The sequence below is a fragment of the Sapajus apella genome, unplaced genomic scaffold (assembly GCF_009761245.1).
Source record: "Sapajus apella isolate SASKATOON/1434 unplaced genomic scaffold, GSC_monkey_1.0 scaffold14, whole genome shotgun sequence".
NCBI classification, from domain to species: Eukaryota; Metazoa; Chordata; class Mammalia; order Primates; family Cebidae; genus Sapajus; species Sapajus apella.
The window spans coordinates 10,985,412-11,006,882 of record NW_022436954.1 but is presented as its reverse complement, the minus strand read 5'-3'; the positions used below and the strand labels follow the sequence as shown (position 1 = coordinate 11,006,882).

General features: G+C 37.8%; 1 protein-coding gene across 4 annotated transcripts in view; it reads right to left on the bottom strand.

Annotated features, from left to right (window-relative positions):
- The window catches only part of LOC116554973 (membrane-spanning 4-domains subfamily A member 4A-like), a 34,478-nt gene extending 18,518 nt beyond the window's left edge, over window positions 1-15,960 (bottom strand). For 2 of the 4 annotated variants that reach the window (XM_032283299.1, XM_032283300.1), the window contains exons 1-2: window positions 15,766-15,960; window positions 2,104-2,263 (exon numbers count right to left, since the gene is read on the bottom strand). In XM_032283299.1, the coding sequence (XP_032139190.1) occupies window positions 2,104-2,262 (159 nt within the window). In that variant the 5' untranslated portion in view covers window position 2,263; window positions 15,766-15,960. Of the gene's footprint in view, window positions 1-2,103; window positions 2,296-15,765 lie in introns of all 4 variants that reach the window. The other 2 variants (XM_032283298.1, XM_032283301.1) reach the window with 2 other exon arrangements.
- Between the last annotated feature and the right edge of the window lie 5,511 nt (window positions 15,961-21,471).

The following is a 21,471-nucleotide window of genomic DNA, read 5'->3' as shown; positions in this document are numbered from 1 at the left end:
GACTGTTTCTTTTGCTGTGCAGAAGCTGTGGAGTTTGATTAGGTCTCATTTGTCTATTTTGGCTTTTGTTGTCAATGCTTTTGGTGTTTTGGTCATGAAGTCCTTACCTACACCTATGTCCTGAACAGTTTTGCCTAGATTTTCTTCTAGGGTTTTTATGGCGTTAGGTCTTATGTTTAAGTCTTTAATCCATCTGGAGTTAATTTTAGTGTAAGGTGTCAGGAAGGGGTCCAGCTTCTGCTTTCTGCACATGGCTAGCCAGTTTTCCCAACACCATTTATTAAACAGGGAATCCTTTCCCCATTGCTTGTTTTTGTCTGGTTTGTCAAAGATCAGATGGTTGTAGATATGTTGCGTTGCACCTAAACATGCTCTTACCATACAATGTAGGAATCATACTTACCCAAATGAATTGAAAACTTATGTCCACATATAACCAGCACACAGATATTTATAGCAACGCTACTCCTAATTGCTAATGTTTGAAAGCAATCAAGATGTCCTTCAGTAGGTGAATGCATAAACAAACTGGTACCTCTCAACAATGAAATATTACTCAGCACTAAAAATAAATGAGCTATCAAGCCATAAGAAAAGATGGAGGAAAAGTCAATGCAAGTTATTAGGTGAAAGAGCAATCTTAAAAAACTACCTACTTTAAAATTTTAACTTTATGACTTTCTGGAAAAGGCAAACCATGAAGAAAATAGAAGATTGGTGGTTGCCAGGGACTGGTGGGAGGAAAGGATGAATAGGCAGGACACAGAGAATGTTTAGGGTAGTAAAACTACTTTGTATGGTACTATAAAGGTAGATATATATCACTATACTCTTGTTAAAACCCATAGAACACACAACACAGAGAATGAACCCCATTGTGATTCATGTACTTTGAGGAATGATGTGTCAGAGTAGGTTCTTCAATTGGAACAAATGTACCACTCCAGTGGGTGAAGCTGATAATTAAAAAGCTATGTATGTGTGAGGGCAAGGGGCATATGGAATATACCTATACTTTGCTCTCAATTATTTTTTAAGACTAAAACTCCTCTAAAACATACAGTTGTGTTTTTTTGTTTTTTGTTTTTTTGTTTGTTTGTTTGTTTGTTTTGTTTTTGAGACAGAGACTCTGTTGCCCAGGCTGGAGTGCAGTGGTGTGATCTTGGCTCACTGAAACCTCCGCCTACTGGGTTCAAGTGATTCTTCTGCCTCAGCCTCCCAAGTAGCTAGGACTAGGTTTGCACCACCATACCTGGCTAACTTTTGCATTTTTAGTAGAGATGGGGTGTCACTATATTGGCCAGGCTGGTCTCAAACTCCTGATGTCATGATTCGCCCACCTCCGCCTCCCAAAGTGGTGGGATTACAGGCATGAGCCACCTCGCCCATCCCAGCATGTTTTTAAATGATTATTCATACATTAAAAAATTGAACCTAGTATGTTCCAACATAAATAACATATTTTATGAGAAATAACTATATTCCAACCACCCCCCCCCAAAAAAAAATAATGAATAAGGCAAAAAAAAGAAGGAATCCAAGAATGCACAATGACATTTTTCCATTGGTTTGAAGCTTGGGCTAGTGATAAATATATATTTAATGTTCTTTCACCTGCCTTAACCTGTCATTCTTTTAATCCTACATTGTTTTAAACACATTCACCTGAGACTCCAGATGGACAGGCTCAGAGAATAGAAGATTTTTCATCCTCTGAGCAGTGGGCTAAGAAAAGGTACCAGAAAGAAAGAGTAGCAATATGCATCTATCAGCTATCTGGAATGCCTGTGGAGGGGACATCAGCTAAGGCACAGGTGGCCTTTTCTTTTGCTGTTCTTCTATGCTGAATTTAAATATTATTCTCATGGCTGACCTGCAACCCTAGAATAGATATGAATTCAATATATTTTAAATATAACTAATTTGGAAGCATGATGTGATAGAGTATTATATAGCTTTTCAAATAAAGTGCCTGAAATTAAGATGCTGCTAGGGCTGGTTGATATATTATGAGGCGAGAGGGACTGTGTATTTGGCATTAGACCTGATTAAACATGAATTTACAACACTACTGGTCTTATTCCAGATTTGCAAATGACTTACCCCAAGGACTTTGGGCTCCCCCTTCAAGAACTTCTCTTGCAACCTTTTCCACAGATGTGAATGTAAGACAACCATGTTTCCGAGCTGGGGCACACCAGGGCCAGCCCCTGACATGGCCTGTTCCATTCCTTGCATGGTTGTTCTGGCAGCAGAAAACATGCTACAGTAAGAAATGTAATTTAGTATGATATCCTGGAAACGACAAAAGAAAGACATGACACTTTGGGGCTGATTACTCCCTAAGGACAAAATCTGGTTTACCTTCACCTCCTATATTATAACTGTTAGAGCTAGGGAAGTAGAAGAGGCAACACCTTAAGGGGAAAGAGAAATTTAAATCTTATATGATATCAAGATGCCAGAAGAGAGCACATGTTGACAGAAGTGAGGTAAACTAGAGAAATTTCTTCGACTTCAAATCTCAAGTCTGTTCAGATTTTATTTCTATCCCTTTTAATGCCTAGTCCCTTGATTAGAGACACTTCCTCACGAGGGGTTACTTTTATAATATTAATAAGCTACACAAATTCATCTGCCTTCCAATTTATTGTATAGCATTGTATAGTTCCTCCTTTTATAACCAGAGCATAGTTAAATTCTCAGGACTGAAAATCCTCCCATGTAACCTTATATTTTGTCCCACAAACTCTGAACTTTGGGAATGAAACTTATGGCTCTGAGTCATATTCTTGGCACCACAAATTTAAATCTCTTGTCCTATTACAGCGCTTTAAATCTTAACTTGCTGGTGCATAGCAAGGATACATAGTCATTTTTTGAGATTCTAAGCACAAACATATTACTCTTATGCCTCTTTCTCTCCTCAGTATAATGACTACAACCAAGTAATGTGCAGATAGGCTAAAGCCACATGGGAACTTTAATTTATTGTATTTCAATTTATATTTAGATGTTTCATGGTCCACTTCCATAAACTTTTAGGGATATGAAGCTTGCTAATATCCTTCAAAAGCAATTAGTCTCTGAATAAGTCTTATATTGGAGTCCATAAAGAAAGAAGCAGATATCCTTGATATAAGCCTCCAAGAAGTCCCACAGATTAGGAACATCTGGATATATATCAAATATACAATATGTAAAAAGTGTGGATAATATGTAAAAAGGTATGGAAAATGAAAACGAAATCACAAAAATGAAAAGTCAAAGATAAAGTGTAAAAAGTGACAACATATTTGCAACATGGTCTCAAACTAATTTTAAATATAAAATAATGTTCACTGAAAAAATTAGCCAATGTGTTAAATAACAAGTAACAGGTGAAAATAGAATTAGTCAACTGGAAAAAAAACTGAAGAAATCACCCCAAGATTTGAAAGGTCTAGATTAGAATTCTAGAAAATGTCAGCAAGATGGCCAACTAGAAGTTACTAACCCTCATCACCATCAAAACACACACACACACACACACACACACACACACACACACACACATCCAAAATGAATAAACAACTACATTCCAACCAAAATAAATAAAGAAGAGCACCAGAAAACAGCAAAGGAGTAGCAGAAATCTTGTAGAGCATAGAAACCCAGGATGGCTGCATGAAGAAGGAGAGAAAGCATCTTTCTTCCACCACCCCTGACCCCAGTTAGAACCAGCTCTGAGTTAGGAGGCCTTCTTCCAGCAGGGAAAAGGTAAGTGTGAGCACCCCAGCAGCTCCCATCATCACCATGGACACCTGCAGTCTTACTACCGGAGACACTCAGAGTCTTCACAGGCTCTGTGGTCAGCTGACAGAGCTACCTGAAGTCTACAGGTCTATTCTATGCCAGAGGAGGTGCTGACACTGTGCCCTGACCTCCATGGCCTGAGCTGTTACTGTGCTGCCACTTCTTGGAACCAAATCTCTGCTAGAGTGTATTCTGCTCCAGGAGTGAGTAGCCATTACACCCCTCCATCCCTGAGGCTTACCCACCACTGCACCACACACAGTTGGTAGCCATACCTGAATCAAGCTGCTACCATCTACTGTTCTCCCTGAGGCCAGGCTGCCATGGAGCTGCTCCTTGCCCCATCTGAGTCACTGGTGCATCCTGCCCCTCCAAACTCAAGTTGAAACTATGCCCCACTCTCTGGGCACCCATAACTTTGATTAAGCTATGTCACCCCACCAACCAGGCAAAATACCTGCAGTGCCCCACCTCCCTGGAACTGAGTAGTGCCCTGGAGCCCAAGCTTCTGTGTCCAAGCTTCTTCATTTCTGCACTGCTTCAAGAAACCCAAGGAAAAAGCTACAGACAGACCTAGCCATTCCTGAGGACTTGCTGCTGCTATATCCAGCCTTACAGAGCTTGGGATATTGCCATGCCCTACCATCCCAGGGTCTAGAATTGCCACTATGTGGCACTCCATCCCCCAGGGTTGGAGTTGCTGCTGTGTCCTATTGGCTCTGAAATCCAAATTTTAACTGTAACTTGTGCTCCAGAGCTCAAGCCTCCAGAGAACCCCTCCTTCCCTGGAGCCATGATGATGTTATGCACTGACTCCAGAATCAGTCACAATTCCATCCCTACCCATAGGCTTGAGTTACTGAGATGTGCTCTAGTCATAGCCTCAGCTTTGTAGGTAATCTTCATCCGGCCATGACTGGGTGAGTGAACCTGTGCCTCAAGTCCCAGATGCCATAGTAGTTTTGCAAGCCCTTGAGCCTAAGACCTCAGCTCACACTGCTACTATGTCTGGAATACCTGTGCCTGGAAGGTACAAGCTATAAGCCTTAGTGGCATCCATGTGGTGTTAACTCTACAGGCTCACAGACTGCGAGAGCTGTAGGGGCTTGGCTTTCTTCACCTAGGATCAAAGAATGTCACATATAGCTACGGGAGTGGAGCCACTTCTAAGAGCCTCTATCAGGCAAAGCTGAGTGGGAATGTGGGGTCAGAGCTAACATAGAGAATCCCAATTAGGGATATGCCTAGTGGAGCCATGGGAATGGGGCTATCTTTGAGATCTCAGAACTATAGGGCCACTAGCGTGCAACTCCAACCTAATGGAGCTGAAGCAATGGACAGAGTCCAGCAAATGTGAGGTAATGGGGTCATGTCTGAGGGCCCATCAGCATTTCCAGAATTCAGGACATGGAGTCAAAGGAAATTATTCTCCAAATTTAAAACATAATTATGTTTTCCCTGTTGGGTTTTGGACTCACTTGAAACCAGTTATGCCATTTTCTTGCCTGGCTCTCCCCTTTGAACTGAGAAAGTCCATTCTATACCTGTCTCACCATTATATTTTGGAAGCAAATCACTTGTTTTAATTTCACAGGCTCACAGCTGGAAATATTTGCCTCCAGGAAATATTTGCCTCGAGTATCATCTATTTCTGCTTCTAATGACTCTGGACTTAGAACTTAAGAGTTGATGCTGGAATTAGTAAAAACTTTTGAGGGTATTAAGATAGAATTATTGTATTTTGCATGTGAGAAGAACATGAGTTTGGGGGGTTGTGTATGAAATACTATGGTCTTAATGTCCCCTCTAAAACTCATGTGAAAACTTATTTGCCATTGTAACAATATTAAGATGTGGGATCTTCCAGACATACTTACATCCAGCGACCCCCATCCTCATGAATGGATAAATGTCATTATCAGGGGAGAAGGTTAGTTATGGCAGGAGTGGACTTCTGATAAAGAAATAAATTTGGCCCCATCTCTCTCTCTCTGCTTTGCACACTCACTTCCACCTTCCTCCATGGGATTTCCCTCACCAGAGGTTTACACCATGCATGCCCTTAGACTTCTCAGCCTCTGGAGCTATAAGAATTATAATAACTACAGCAGATACATGAATAATAAAAATTTAAAAGCTTAGCATTTCATAAAATCACCAAATCACAAAGGGAGATAAGAGATGAAGAAAGAAACAACGATCTACAAAAACAGCTCCCAAAATAACAAAATGGCACTAGTAAATACTTACATATTAATAATAACCTTAAATATAAAGGAATTAAATTCTTCAGTTACAGAGTGGTTAAAATTTTTTTTTAAGAAAACAAGATCTAACTATATGCTATAAGAGACTCACATTAGCTTTAAGAAAAAACATAGGCTCAAAGTGAAAGGATGAAATATTCCACACAAATAGTAGTCAAAAGAGAAGGATTGTGACTCACACCTGTAATCCCAACACTTTGGGAGGCCAAGGCAGGCGGACCACAAGGTCAGGAGTTCAAGGTCAGCCTGGCTAATATAGTGAAACCCGTCTCTACTAAAAATTCAAAAAATTACCTGGGCATGGTGGTGGGTACCTGTAATCCCAGCTACTTGGGAGGCTGAGGCAATAGAATCACTTGAACCCGAGAGGTGGAGGTTGCAGTGAGCCGAGATCATGCCATTGCACTCCAGCCCAGGCAGCAGTGCGAGACTCCATCACAAAGAAAAAAAAAAAAAATAGAAAGATTGCCTATACTTAGATCAGAAAAATCAAACTTCAAGTCAAAAGCTGTCAAAAGAGGGAAAGAAGGTGGTCATTTAATGAGCAATTAAGCATACAGTGTAGGTAACAGTAGGCATTAATGACAAACTACCAAAATTTTTTGAGACAGGGTCTTACTATGTCACCCAAGCTGGAGTGCAGTGGCGTTAAGACTCACTGCGACCTCAGCCCCTGCCTCCAAAGTAGCTGGGATCACAGGTGCACACCAGCACACCCAACTAATTTTTGTATTTTTTGTAGAGACGGAGTTTTGCCATATTGCCAAGTCTATTCTCAAATTCATAGGGTCGATCAATCTTCCCACCTCAGTCTCCCATAGTGCTTGGATTATAGGCATGAGCCACAGTGACCGATCTTAAACTTCCAGATTTTTAACCAGACAAAGTAGTTAATTGTTGGGCCTTCAATTGGGAAAAGACACTTGCAGTCTCATAGCCCTCTTAGGGTCCCTGTTCCCTTTAGCTCTTGACACTCTTGATTAGAGACTACTTGTAGGGCTCTGAAATAATCTTCACATACTGTACCTTGCACCGCCTTACTTTTTTGAAATAGAAATTTTGAGGAAAACTAGGTATCTTCTAATTAGATCTTCAAATATTTGAAATAAAAATTACCTCTTCTCCCTTCTGGGACAAGTTGGTAAATGATCAAATTATGGGTTTTATAATAATGACTTTAAGCCCAGAGGAAGACAATTCTTCCAAATTTAACAAAATTTGAGGGTATAAATTATATTTAAGACCAAAAAAAAGACCCGCTATTTTATTGTATCTCTTTGCTCCATATCTAAATACTTTGTTCTGCTCACAGGGTGCTAAAGTCTACATACAGGTCTCAAAATACCTACTAAATAGCATGTAAACATCTCCCACCTCACAAACTCCATTATTAGAACGGAGACTAAAAGAGACAGAGGAGGGCCTCTTGGCCTGCCTCTACAATGTCTTGTATCTAACTTAGTCCATGAGGGCACAAAGGAGCACAAGCCTGACTCTTCTGACCAATCTTTGACAAACTGCAAAAGAGAGAAAGAGCCAACCTCTGACAATATGATACCATAAATAACATGCTCTCACTAATGATACAGACCCCTCTCCTCTTCTATTCCACTTCCCCCAAGACAGGAGCAGGCTGGAGCAGGGGCATGCCAGGAATAAAATCCCTCACTAGCATGTCCTTGAGTAGCAGGCAGTGTTAGAGGAAGTTCATGTTTTATACTTCCAGCCAGAAGTGGCATGAATTGAAAATTGATAAGTAATAGTAGGGAGATCAATGAAAATAGTTAACATGTCTTACTTTTTATTATGTTACATGCACTGTTTTAAATGTTCTACATATGTTATTTCATCATTAAAATTCCCCTAATATTTGTGCTTCATTATTCACAGGACAGTTACAGAAACACAAAATTAAGTAACTTTAGTAAACAGTGGCAGAGCCAAAATTTAAATCCTGGAGATGTAATTCCAGAACTCCTTTGCTTAAGAGGATCCACTGCATTAGTCTGGTGAATAGAAAATCTCTGTTTGCATATTTATTCATTCCTCAGCTGATGGACATTTGAGTTGTTTCCACCTTTTGGCTATTACAGGTAACGCTGCTAAGAAAATCCATTGTACAAGTTTTTGTGTAGACATATGTTTTTATTTTTATTTTTATGTACCTGGGTATGGAAGGGCTAGATCATAAGGCAGGTTCATCCTTGACATTTTGCAATGCTGCAAAATCATTTCAAAGGTGTATGTAACAGTTTAGAATTTGAGTAATGATATTTGAGCGTTCCAGTCTCTCCACATGCTCACCACCACTTGTTATTGTCTTTTTCGTTTTTCTCCATCCTACTGTGTGCGAATTGATACCTCTTTGTAGCTTTGATTTACAATTTTTAAAATTGTACTTTAGGTTTTGGGGTACATGTGCAGATCAGGCAGGATTATTGCATAGGTACACATATGGCAATGTGGTTTGCTGCCTCCATACCCCCATCACCTACATCTGGCATTTCTCCCCATGTTATCCCTCCCTGACCTCCCCTCTCCCACTGCTGTCCTTCCCTTGGCCCTCCCCAACAGACCCCAGTGTGTGATGCTCCCTTCCCTGTGTCCACGTGTTCTCATTGTTCAACAACCACCTATGAGTGAGAACATGCGCTATTTGATTTTCTGTTCTTGTGTCAGTTTGCTGAGAATGATAGTTTCCAGTTTCATTCATGTCCCTACAAAAGACATGAACACATCATTTTTTATGGCTGCGTAGTATTCCATGGTGTATATGTGCCACATTTTCCTTGTCCAGTGTATCGTTGATGGGCATTTGGGTTAGTTCCAGGTCTTTGCTATTGTAAACAGTGCTGCAATGAACACATGTGTGCATGTGTCTTTATAATAGAATGATTTATAATCCTTTGGGTATCTACCCAGTAGTGGGATTGCTGGGTCAAATGGAATTTCTGTTTCTAGGTCCTGAGGAAGTGTCACACTGTCTTCCACAATGGTTGAACTAGTTTACACTCCCACCAACAGTGTAAAAGTGTTTGTATTTCTCCACATCCTCTCCAGCATCTGTGGTCTCCAGATTTAATGATCACCATTCTAACTGGTGTGAAGTGGTATCTCAATGTGGTTTTGATTTGCATTTCTTTAATAATCAGTGATGATGAGCAGTTTTTCATATGTTTGTTGGCCTCATATATGTCTTGTTTTGAAAAATGTCTGTTCATATCCTTCTCCCACTTTTGGATGGGTTTGTTTGTTTTTTTCTTGTAAATATGTTTTAGTTCTTTGTAGATATTGGATATTAGCCCTTTGTCAGATGGGTAGATTGCAACAATTTTTTCCCATTCTGTTGGTTGCCAGTTCACTCTAATGATTGTTTCTTTTGCTGTACAGAAGCTCTGAAGTTTAATTAGGTCCCATTTGTCTATTTTGACTTTTGTTGGCAATGCTTTTGGTGTTTAGTCATGAAGTCCTTCCTTATGCCTATATCCTGAATGGTTTTGCCTAGGTTTTCTTCTAGGGTTCTTATGGTGTTAGGTCTTATGTTTAAGTTTTCCAGTTCCTGAATATGAGTTTTTAAAATTTATTTAAATTTTCTTTAATTTCTTTTAACATTATGTAGTATTCAGTGTACAAGTCTTCTGCTTATTTTGATGAATTTATTCCAAAGAATTTTGTTCTATTTGACACTACTGTAAATGACATTGTTGTCTTAATTTTATTTTTAAATTATTCAGTGCTAGCATATAAAACTCCAGTTTATTTTTGTATATGTATATTTTTAATTTAACTTTTAATTTCAGAGGTACATGTGCAGGTTTGTTATACATGTATTGTGTCATAAGGTTTGTTTTACAGATTATTTTATCACCCAGTCTTTTTTGTTGTTTATTTTTGTTTTTGAAACCGAGTCTTGCTGTGTCACCCAGGCTGGAGTGCAGTAGTGTGATCTCAACTCACTGAAACCTCTGCCTTCAGGGTTCAAGCAATTCTCCTGCCTCAGCCTCCTGAGTACCTGGGACTACAAGTGCTTACCACCAAGCCCGGCTAATTTTTGTATTTTTAGTACAGATGGGGTTTCACCATGTTGCCCAGGCTGGTCCTGAACTAATTTCAGGTGATCCACCTCCCTTGGTCTTCCAAAGTGCTTGGATTACAGGAGTGAGCCACCACGCCTGACCATATCACCCATGTTTTAAGCCTAGTACCTATTATTTATTTTTTCTACTTCTCTCCCTTTTCCCAACCTCCTCCCTCTAATAAGCCCCAGTGTGCGTGGTTCCACTTTATGTGTCCATGTAGTCTCATCATCTAGCTCCCACTTATAAGTGAGAACATGCAGTATTTGGTTTTCTGTTCCTGTGTTAGTTTACTAAGGATAATGGTCTCCAGCTTCATCTATGTTCCTATAGCAGACATGATCTTCCTTTTTTTGTAGCTGCATAGCATTTTATGGTGTATATGTACCACATTTTCTTTATCCAGCCTCCTATCGATGGGCATTTAAGTTGATTCCATGTCTTTGCTATTGTGAATAGTGCTGCAATGAATATATGTGTGCATTTATCTTTAAAATAGAATGATTTTTTATTCCTTTGGGTATATACCCAGTAATGGGATTATTGACGTGAATGGTATTTCTGTTTTTAGGTTCAACCACAGTGGTTGAACTAATTTACACTCACACCAACAGTGTATTAATGTTCCTTTTTCTCCACAACTTTGCTAGCATCTGTTATTTTTTTACTTTTTGATAATAACCATTCTGATTGGTGTAAGATGGGATCTCATTGTGGTTTTCACTTGGATTTTTCTAATGATCAGTGATGTTGAGCTTTTTTTCATATGATTGTTGGCTGCATGCATGTCTTCTTTTGAAGTATCTGTTTATGTGCATATATTATTTGTATCCTTCAAGCTTGTTTAACTCATTTATTAATTCTAATAGCTTTTTATTTGGTAGAAGAGTGACTCCCTTCTATTTCTCATTGGATGAGTATTTTTATCATAAAAAGTATTGGATTTTTAAAATTCTTTTTAATCTATTGAGGCATTCATGTGACTTTTTGTGGGTTTTGTCTTTTATTCTATTAATGCATTATTTGATTTTTTTTGAATGCTAAATTTTAGGTTCTTGAGATTAATCTGACTTTGTCCTCATATATAATCTTTTTTATATGTTGCTGAATTCTACTCACTAATATTTTGTTGAGTATTTGTGTCTTTATTCATAGGAGATATTCATATGTAGTTTTGTTTGCTTATGTTGTCTTTTCCTGATTTTTTATCAAAATGACACTAGCCTTATGTGATAAGTTTGGAATTGTTCACTTCTCTTCTAGTCTTTGAAAGAAGGGTATTCATTCTTTTTAAAATGTTTAGTAAAATTCACCAGTAGAAATCACAGGAGCCTGGGCTTTTCTTTATAAAATTATTTTACATTCCTAATTTATCTGCTATTATAGATCTATTCAGATTTTGTATTTCTGTTTATTTCTTTGTATTTCTTTTTCGGTCAGTTTTAGTAGTATATTTATAAAAATTTGACCATCTTATATGTTATCTAATTTATTAGGATACAATTTTATAGTGTTCCTTATAATTTCTTTAATTCTGTACATTTGGTAATTATGTTGTCTCTTTCATTCCAGATTTTAGTTATTTCTTCTTGTATTTGCATTATTCAGTACAGCTAAAGGGTTTTCAAATTTGTTGATCTTTGCAAGAATACACTTTGGGTTTTGTTGATTTACTGTAATGTGTTTCTACTCTTTATTATTGTCACTCCAGTCTTCATTATTTCCTTTCTACAATTTGTTTCCATTTAGTTTGCTCTTCTTTTTCCAGTTAATTAAGGTGGAATATTAGGTTATTGAGCCTTACAGATTCACAGCCAAATTCTAACAGATGTACAAAGAAGTGTTTATACCACAGAAGAGCCAATAAATACCAAAGAGCTAATCCTACTGAAATTCCAAAAAACAAAGAGGAGTATTCCTCCCTCACTGATTCTTTACAAAATGTCAATCATCAACTGCATTATGACATATCCCTTTCATTCCCAGATACATACAAAGAGAAGTAAAAACATATGTTCACACAAAAATTTGTAAAATGAATTTTCCTAGCTTTATTACATATAATAGGCAAAAGGTGTGAACAACTCAAATGTCCAACAATTGAGAAATGAATAAATGTGCAAACAAATGAGTTCTTCTGTTCACCAGACTAGTGTAGTGAATCCCCTTAAGCAAAAACGTTCTGGAATTAAATTATCTGGATTGAAATTTTAGTTCTGCCACTCTTTACTTGAGTTTCTTAATCTTGTGTTTCTGTAGCTCTGTCCTGTTAATAATAGAGCATATCTCTTGGAGAAATTTAATGATGAAATAGCACATGTAAACATTTAAACCAGCTCATGTCACTTAATAAATACTAAGTACATATTGACTATTATTATTGGTCTTCCTACTATCACTTACTCATTTTTGGCTTGAAGTATAAAACATAAACTTCCTCTAACACTTCCTGCCACTCAAGGGCATGCTAAAGAGGGACTTTATTCCTGACATGCCCCTGCTCCAACCTGCTCCTGTCTTGAGGGAAGTGGAAAAGCAGACGAGAGGGGTCTATATAATTGATGAGAGCATGTTATTCATGATACCATGTTGTCAGAGGTTAACTCTTCCTTTCTTTTGCAGTTTGTCTCAAAGGTTGGTCAGAAGAGTCAGGGTTGTGCTCATTTTTGCCCTCATGGAATAAGTTAGATACAAGACTATGTACAGCTGGGCCAAAAGGCCCTCCTCTTCCTCTTGTAATCTCTGTTCTAATGATAATGGAATTTGTGAGGTGGGTTATATTTACATTTTACTGAGTAGGTATAATTGAACCTATATGTAGACTTTAGCATTCCCTGAACAGAATACAAAATTTAGATTTGAAGCAAAAGAGTAAAATAAAATAGCAGGCCTTATTTTTGGTCTTAAACTGAATCCATACCCTCATATTTTGTTAAACCTGAGAGAATTGTCTCCCTCTGAGCTTCATTTAAAGTCATTTTAATAAAGTCCATAATTTGATCATTTAGCAAATTGTCCCAGCAAAAAGAAGAGGTAATTTTTATTTCAAACATTAGAAGACCATAGCAGAAGATATTCAGTCTTCCTCAAAATTTATCTTTCAAATAAAGGAATGTGGCACAAGGAATACTATGTGGAGATTATTTTAGAACCCTATAAGCAGTCCTTAATCAACAGAGGCAAGAGCTAAAGGTAACAGAAACCCTAAGAGGGCTATGGGACTGCATGTGTCCTTTCTTGATAGAAGGCCTAACAATTAACTCAATTGTCTGTGTTAACTGTCTGGTAGTTTGTCATCGATGCCTTCCGTTACATACCCTCTATGCTCCATCAATCATATTCTAATCCTACACAACCATTTTTTAACTCTGCATTTCTCCTACCTCCTCAAGCCAAGCTGTCATCCTATTTTTATCACGACTATTGCTTACACCCTCTGAATGTTCCCCAGTGTCCATTTGTGGCCTTAGATGTTCAACCCACCCCTAACTTTGTAGAAAAAATTATCAAATGCCAATCTCCTTTAGAGCCCTTTCTTTGTATTTCACCACCTTTAGTAGAAAGATAAAAATTAAATGTTGTTGATAACAGAAACTCTGCTACTTCTGCTACTTCAGCCCATATCTATTATCCTAGCCTTACCTTGAATCTCTCCTTTTTATTTTTTTAAAGCCCCAAGTATATTGATTTATTTAAGTTGTTTCAAAGAAGAAATTTCATTCCTATATTGAGACATTTGCATATGTTGAGCCCATTTGCAGGAACGTTCCACTATCCCCACCATGACGACCTTACAAGCATGACAACAAACCCACCACAGCATCTGATCTTCTCACACACTAACAGTTTTCCATAGTTCCTGTCTTCTCCAAGACACTGTTGCCCAACAACCCCCAATTTCCACGTGTGGATTACTCAACCTCTGGTGGTAACTAAAGGTTTAAGAAATCTGTGTTATTTTTCCTTTTACACCACAGAAATCAAAGTTATTTTGAAAGAAACTGAAGATAATTCTTCTTAGTCCACCTAAATGTGCACCAAATTCTTTATCGTAAGAGAAACTCTGCCTCTATCCTTCAGACACATCTTCAGAGTGAGAATTTAGGAAATGTTGGATTTGTCTTATCAAACACACTGATGGTTCTTCCTCCATGTTTAGTGTCTCTCTGGTAAGACCGTAAGCCTCCTGAGGGCAGAGCCATTATGTCAATTTAAGGCTTATAACTACCTCTTATGCTTTTCCATAATTTTTTAGTAACATGGGTCAGGTTCCGGCCATTCAAGGCTGGTGCTTTGCCTTTATAAGACATTCTGGACATAAATTTATATAACTGTCTCCTATCTTTACACCACGGAAATCCATGTGATAATTATCTAGGGCAGGTAAAGTCCCCAAGGAAAGAAACATGTGCTTACTATACAATACTCCACTTCTCTACAATCAAAAAAAATTTTTTTAACTGCAGAGAATACTGGATACAATGAGGGACATTTCTTTCAGGTTGGAGAAGAATCTAAACCTTGGTTTTGTCACATCATTTATATGCATCAGGCTCTTGACAACGACAATGCTTTTTCCCCCCATGATAAAGAGGTGGGGGAACCAAGACCACCGTTCCCTCTTCTCTTGGCCCCAATCTCCTTGTGGATCAGCAGCACCACCAGTCTCTTGTTTTCTTATTTTTATGTCACCATCCCCCTCATGGGTCACAATCACTAGGAGAGAGCATGAGGAGAGTGGTAAAAACGACCATCATCTTTTTCTGGCATAGTTATGAAATAGACTAGAAACCTAAAATGAGGCCTGAAACTGGATGGTTTTTTGGAGGATGATGGGGACGCAGAAATGGTGGTGTGGGAAGGGAAAAGGCCTGGACTAAGAAACAAGAATGCTTGGTTTTTTGCTCCCAGCCCTTTTATTAACTTGTGTGATTCTGGGTCCATTAGTTCCTCTTTCTGGGTTTCATTTACTTCATCTGGGGAAAGAGTACAATGGCTATGACTATATACAAGCTTATTTCTTATCCCACGAATGCTAAAAGTCTACAAGGTGTTTTTCATTAGTAGATTGCCTGGGTGCCCCATGAATAGTGCCAAAGACTGCTGGAGAACTAGGTCAGGTCACAGCCCATCTAAATGTACAAGGCTGGGGACCCTGCCTGTGCCCTACTCCATGTACACCAAATTCTGCATGTGGTAGATCATTTCTTAAATTCTTGGATTATAAAAGTAACCAATCAGACACAGAGAATAAAGATCATGAAAGAAGGACATTAACAGTAGATGTGGTAATTAGTCAAAAGTTTAAAAATATTCGTTTCAGTGTTTCAGTATCCTGAGAACTTAGGGGACAAAAGTAACTAAAACAACCTCATCCAATGTCAGCCTTTAGAAGGCTTTTCTAACTCCCATTGACTGTAGCCAAGATTGTTCCTCAATCAACGTCCCCCTCCCTGCAACCAAATGCACATTTAAAGGTGCACTCAACCCACCCCAACCATGACTCCCAGTTTGTGTCATGGGAAGTGGCCTCATTTTTTTCTCACTCCACTTCCAGAAATCGTAAATCCAGGAAATGAAACAAACTATTAGCCCAAAAGTCTAGGAATGCAAATCCCTGGACCTACCTTTCTTCAGGCCTGCATTGTCCACCGTAGGTCTGATGTGTGCAGTGCTCTGGGCAAGTTCCTAAAATTTCTTTGGTTCAAACACAGTGAACTTCCCCCACTCCACACCTCACTCAGTTTAAATCTGCATTCCTCTTTTAGCAGATGTTTGGTAACTTAAAGGCTGTGTTGAGAATTTCTGAGAAGCACAACTAGTTCTTCTTTTATAAGGCAAGCATTAACTGATTTAGTGTTTTCCATATGGGTGTGGATGTCTATTTTGAAATTTGCTGAAAAAGCAGTGACTGCCTGATACAGTCTTTCCTATGAAAATAATAGTGCTAATTACTGTGGATATCAGTGGTGGAGGACTTACTGTATGCCAGTCTCTGCTCAAAGATTGTCCTATAAACAAACTAAGTAAATTGTAATTTGTAAATGTCCCCTTTCACAATTTCACACATTTCCATAGTACTCTTTTCTTCCCGGAGAACTACTATTGCTATTTTATTAGGCTGGTGAAGAAGTAATTGCACCTTAATATAATGCAACATAAATATCTTATTTACACGATATCCCACCTTTGGAGGTTCAACATGAATAGCCATAAAATGGTTGTACAGCAATAATTAATACAACACCTTTCTAAGTCAAAGAAGCAGCTGGTATCATAGAACCAGTTGGTCTTTGATTAAGACAGACTCAACGGCAATCATTTATTGCATGACCTTGTTAATCCCCTGAACCCAAGATTCATTTGTAAAATAAAATAATGCTGACTTTACATGGAGGAGAAAAGCAAAGTGGCATTTAGTTTTCATTCATTCAGCATTTTCTTAGCGATCCAAGCAGTGTGCCATGTGCTTCAGATAAAATGATGAAAAATGATTTTCACTCAAGGAGTTTGTAGACTACTTGGCAATAGAGAAAAGTGAATAAATCACCCATTATAATCAGTTACCTGCAAGGTAAAGTGGCAATACAGATGAGTAAATAAATCATTACAACCCATTAAAATCAGTGATCTGCAAGGTAAAATAAGGTATCCTAAGAGAGCTCATAGGGCAATCAATGAACTCAATATTAGGTAGGCAGGGGAGACTTCCTAGATAAAAGGACATCTAATTGGGGACCTGATGAACGAACAAAAGACACACAAATAGAAGGAGATGGAGGTAGGTGACATTATTATTCCCCTTTTCCAGAAGATGGAACTGAAACTCAGCGATATTTCTACAGCTGGTATAGATGAGATTGAAATCCAGTTTTGCCTAATTCCAAAAACTTTTTGGTCCATAATCTGAAATTATTTTCATTCTCAGAATTAAAATGGATTATATTTGAGAAATATTGTCCTAGTTTTCATGTAAAGAAACAATAGGAATAAATAACACTGTAATCAGGGAGTTAGGCTCAAGAAAGAGGCAGTTCTCTAGGGAAGGTATGATGGTTACCTGAACTACCTGTGATGCTAGTGAAGTTGGCGAGAATGAATGGATTTGAAAGATGTTTAGGAATGAGAAATTATAGTTCTTCTTTATATAATGGCTGCATAAATTGGGATAAAAAACAGGAAAGGATGATGCTCATTTTGGGTTAGGAAACTGAGTGATAGAGCCATTCTCTAAAGCAATAGACATGGACAGGGACAGAACTGCAGGAACAAAGAGTAAGATTTTGAGCATACTTAATTTGAATTGTGTGGGGGCCTTCAAATAAGGTTGACAAAAGTTGGATAACTGGTGGGAGCTAGGGAATGAGACCATGGCTGTAGAGGTAAACCCAATCGCTCTTCACCCAGAAGGATGAGGACATGCAGGCTCCCAGGTAGAGGCAGAAAAGATTAAACCCTTTTTGCTAGAGGATAGAACCAGTATTATCAGAAATAGGAGTCCCCAGATGATGACAAAAAAGAGATTAAAGAAGATAACAGGCAAACTAGGAAAATGTGGCATTACAGAAGACAAGGGTACAGAGTTCCATGACTTCGCAAGAGTGGTTGAAATTCTAGACTGAGAACAGACGTCAGTCTTTCCTCCCCTTCCATATGGTGTGAAATGAGACATGATTAGTTATTATTAGCAGACAAGTGATTTTGAGAACTTATGGTGACAGAAAGAACAATAAAAATGAAATTTGACAGAGAAACAAATAGAATCACCCTACCTCTAAGTAAGCATAGAACAAAACTCACTACTATACAAATAAGAGCAAATCAGAAAGAGCTCAAGTTCAGTGTTAAAACTGTAAGCAGCAGAGAAGTAGGTCGGAGCCCAGAGCAGGTGTTAATTAATTTTTTAAATTATATTGGAAAAGCTGGGTCAGTTGTTCCTCTTTCCCTCACACAGGCATCACATAACAAGGTAGTTTATTCCCAAACCAAAATATGCAAACTGTTTTATGATCAAAAAACCAAACCAAAAACTGATTTATAGTTCTGCTCTAGACAAGTATATAGAATGTGAGTGCCAGCGCTGAGTAAAAACAGGAAAGAGACAAGAATTAATGTCTCAGCTTCCATTCACTGGGTATAAAGAAAAAGAAAATGTTCTCACTCATAGGAGGGTGTTGAACAATGAGAACACATGGACACAGGGAGGGGAGCACTATACACTGGGGTCTGTTGGGGGGAAATAGGGGAGGGACAGTGGGGGGTGGGGAGTTGGGGAGAGATAGCAAGGGGAGAGATGCCAGATGTAGGTGAGGGGAGGAAGGCAGCAAATCACACTGCCACGTGTGTACCTATGCAACAATCTTGCATGTTCTTCACATGTACCCCCAAACCTAAAATGCAATAAAATAAAATTTTAAAAAAAGTTTACTCATGTAACACCCAGGGCCAATACCAGTGACTAGAGCCCAGAATCTCTTAAGTGCTAACCTCTAAGGCTTAATAAAGCTGCTTTAAAAATTTAAAAAAAAAAAAGGAAAAAAAAAAAAAAAAAAAAAAAAAAGCAGAGAACATTAAGGAATTGATCCCCAAATGAAAGTCCTGAGTTCACTCTCTAGAGCTGGGATTCTGATGATGAAGACACAGAGGTCACCTTAGTCTGGAGAAGCAGGGGGCTTTCTACAACCTACATCACAACCAATCTGTACGTATAACCTGGCCTACTCTTCTCTCATAGCCACCAGATGTAGGCTGTGGTAAGCAGGACCTACATTCCCTGACATGATAAGAAAAATGGACACTGAACATTTAAGAAAACCAATATTGTAAAACAGAGAAACCAAATACAACAAACAAATGAACAATCATGTTTTCTATTTTCTTGATTGACTGTTCTGTATGCACTTTATTGGATTATTTCTCCCTCCAATTAATTTTAGTAGTTATAAAGTTTTTACTATTATCTTGTAATCCTAAAAATCAAAGCATGTGCATTTGATTTATCAAATTCCAATAACATTTAGAACATTTATTTCCTCCAGGAAAGTCAATAGTGTGATGGTAGATTTAATCCAAAATATGTAAATAAATATGTCATATGTAATAAAATACAAATATTTCAGACAAAATTTTCATTGGTCAAAACCGAAATAATTACTATTTAAAAGAAGTAAATTTTAATACATACAAAAAGTGTAATGTACAAGGATGAGAAATGATATATTGAGCAAACCCTACCCCAAAAAAACTTACAAGACAAAATTAACCTTAAAGAAAAATGTTACTGATAAGCAACAGGATTAACTCTTAATTATAAAAATAGTCCAATCTTCAGAAAGATATAATCATTTTAACTGTGTATATTTTTAATAACAGAACTTCTAAATATAGAAGCAAAAATGGACAACCTGCAGATTATTAGATATTTTAATATATATAATTAACAAAGGATATATATCCAGAAAATATAAAGAACCATTGTATGCATTAATTAAAAGAGACAACTCAGTAGAAAATTGTTCAGGAGACTTCTCTAAACATGTCACAAAAAAAATATCCAAATGCCCAAAAGATATTTGAAAACATGTTTGATCTTCATGATAATCAAGAAAAGAAAATTAAAACCACAATTAGATACCACAGTACATCCACCAGAATCAGAAGTGATATTAATAAAAGCATAACAAATTCTGGACTCACTTCTCTGAGTGAAACTTATTGTTTAATTTTTCTTTCCAATTTTTATGTTAGGTTCAGGAAGTACATGTAAACATGTTCAGGTTTGTTATATGAGTAAAATTCATGTTGCGAGGATTTGGTGTCCACATTATTTTGTCACCCAGGTAATAAGCATGATACACAATAGATAACTTTTTCTATCCTCACACTCCTTCCACCCACTACCTTCAAGTAAGCCCCAGTGTCTATTGTTTTGTTCTTTGTGTCTATGTGTGCCCATTTTATAGCTCACACTTATCAGTGACAACATGTGGTATATTGTTTTCTGTTCCTGTGTTAGTTCACTCAGGATAATGGTATCCAGCATCATCCATGTTGTTGCAAAAGACATGATCTTATTTTTCTATGGTTGTGTGGCATTCCATGGTGCATATGCACCACATTTTCTTTATCCAGCCCACTGTTGATGGTAATTTAGATTGATTCCATGTATTTGTTATTGTGAATAGTTCTGTGATGAACATATGCATGCATACATCATTATAGTAGAACAATTTATATTTTTAGAGGGTTTACACCCAGTAATGGGATTGCTGGGTGGAATGGTAATTCTGTTTCAAGTGCTTTCAGAAATTTCCAAACTGCTTTCCACAGTGGCTGAACTAATATACATTCCTATTAGCAGTGTATAAGTGGTCTCTTTTCTCTGCAACATGGCCAGCATGTTATTTTTTGACTTTTTAATAAGAGTCATTCTGACTGGATGAGATGATATCTTATTGTAGATCTGTATTTTTCTTTTCTTTTGGTGAGGGAGGGGACAGAGTCTCACTCTGCAGCCAAGGCTGGAGTGCAGTGGTGTGATCTCTGCTCACTGCACCTCCACCTCCTGGGATCTCATGGACCTTTAAGTTTAGGAGACATTAGAAACTCATCAGTCTTCTGGTAGGCCACCATGCAAATTAACATATTAAAACAAGTCCCAACAAAATATTATTGCTTGAAAGTGAGGAAAAAATAAGGATTTTCTAAGAAATTGCAGGGCACAGAAGAGTAGCTGGGATTACAGGGGCCTACCACCATGCCTGGCTAATTTTTGTATTTTTAGTAGAGACAGGGTTTCACCATGTTGGCCAGACTGGTCTCGAACTCCTGACCTCAGGTGATCCATAGGCTTTGGCTTCCCAAATTGCTGGGACTGCAGGCATGAGCCACTGCCCGGCTGGATCTGTATTTTTCTAATGAATTATCAGATCAGAAATTTAAAATAACTATGATTAATAATATTCTAAAGGATAGCAATTTCAAAGATTGAAGGAACATCAGCAAACAGATGACAGAGAGCTTTGGAAGAACTGGCAACTCAAAAACCCAGAGTCTCTTCTTATCTCCAAATGACTGCACTAGTTCTCCAGCAATGGTTTTTAACTAGGCTGAAATGTCAGATGTAGAATTTAGAAAATGAATAGGAACAAAGATCACTGACAGGAGAAAGTCTACACCTAATCCAGTGAATCTAAGGAATACAATAAAATGATACAAGAGAAAAAACATGAAATGGTTCTTTTAAGAAAGAACCAAACTGAACTGATGGAGGCAAAAAAACTCATTTCGTTAATTTCATAATTCAATTACATGTATTAACAGCAGAATTGAAC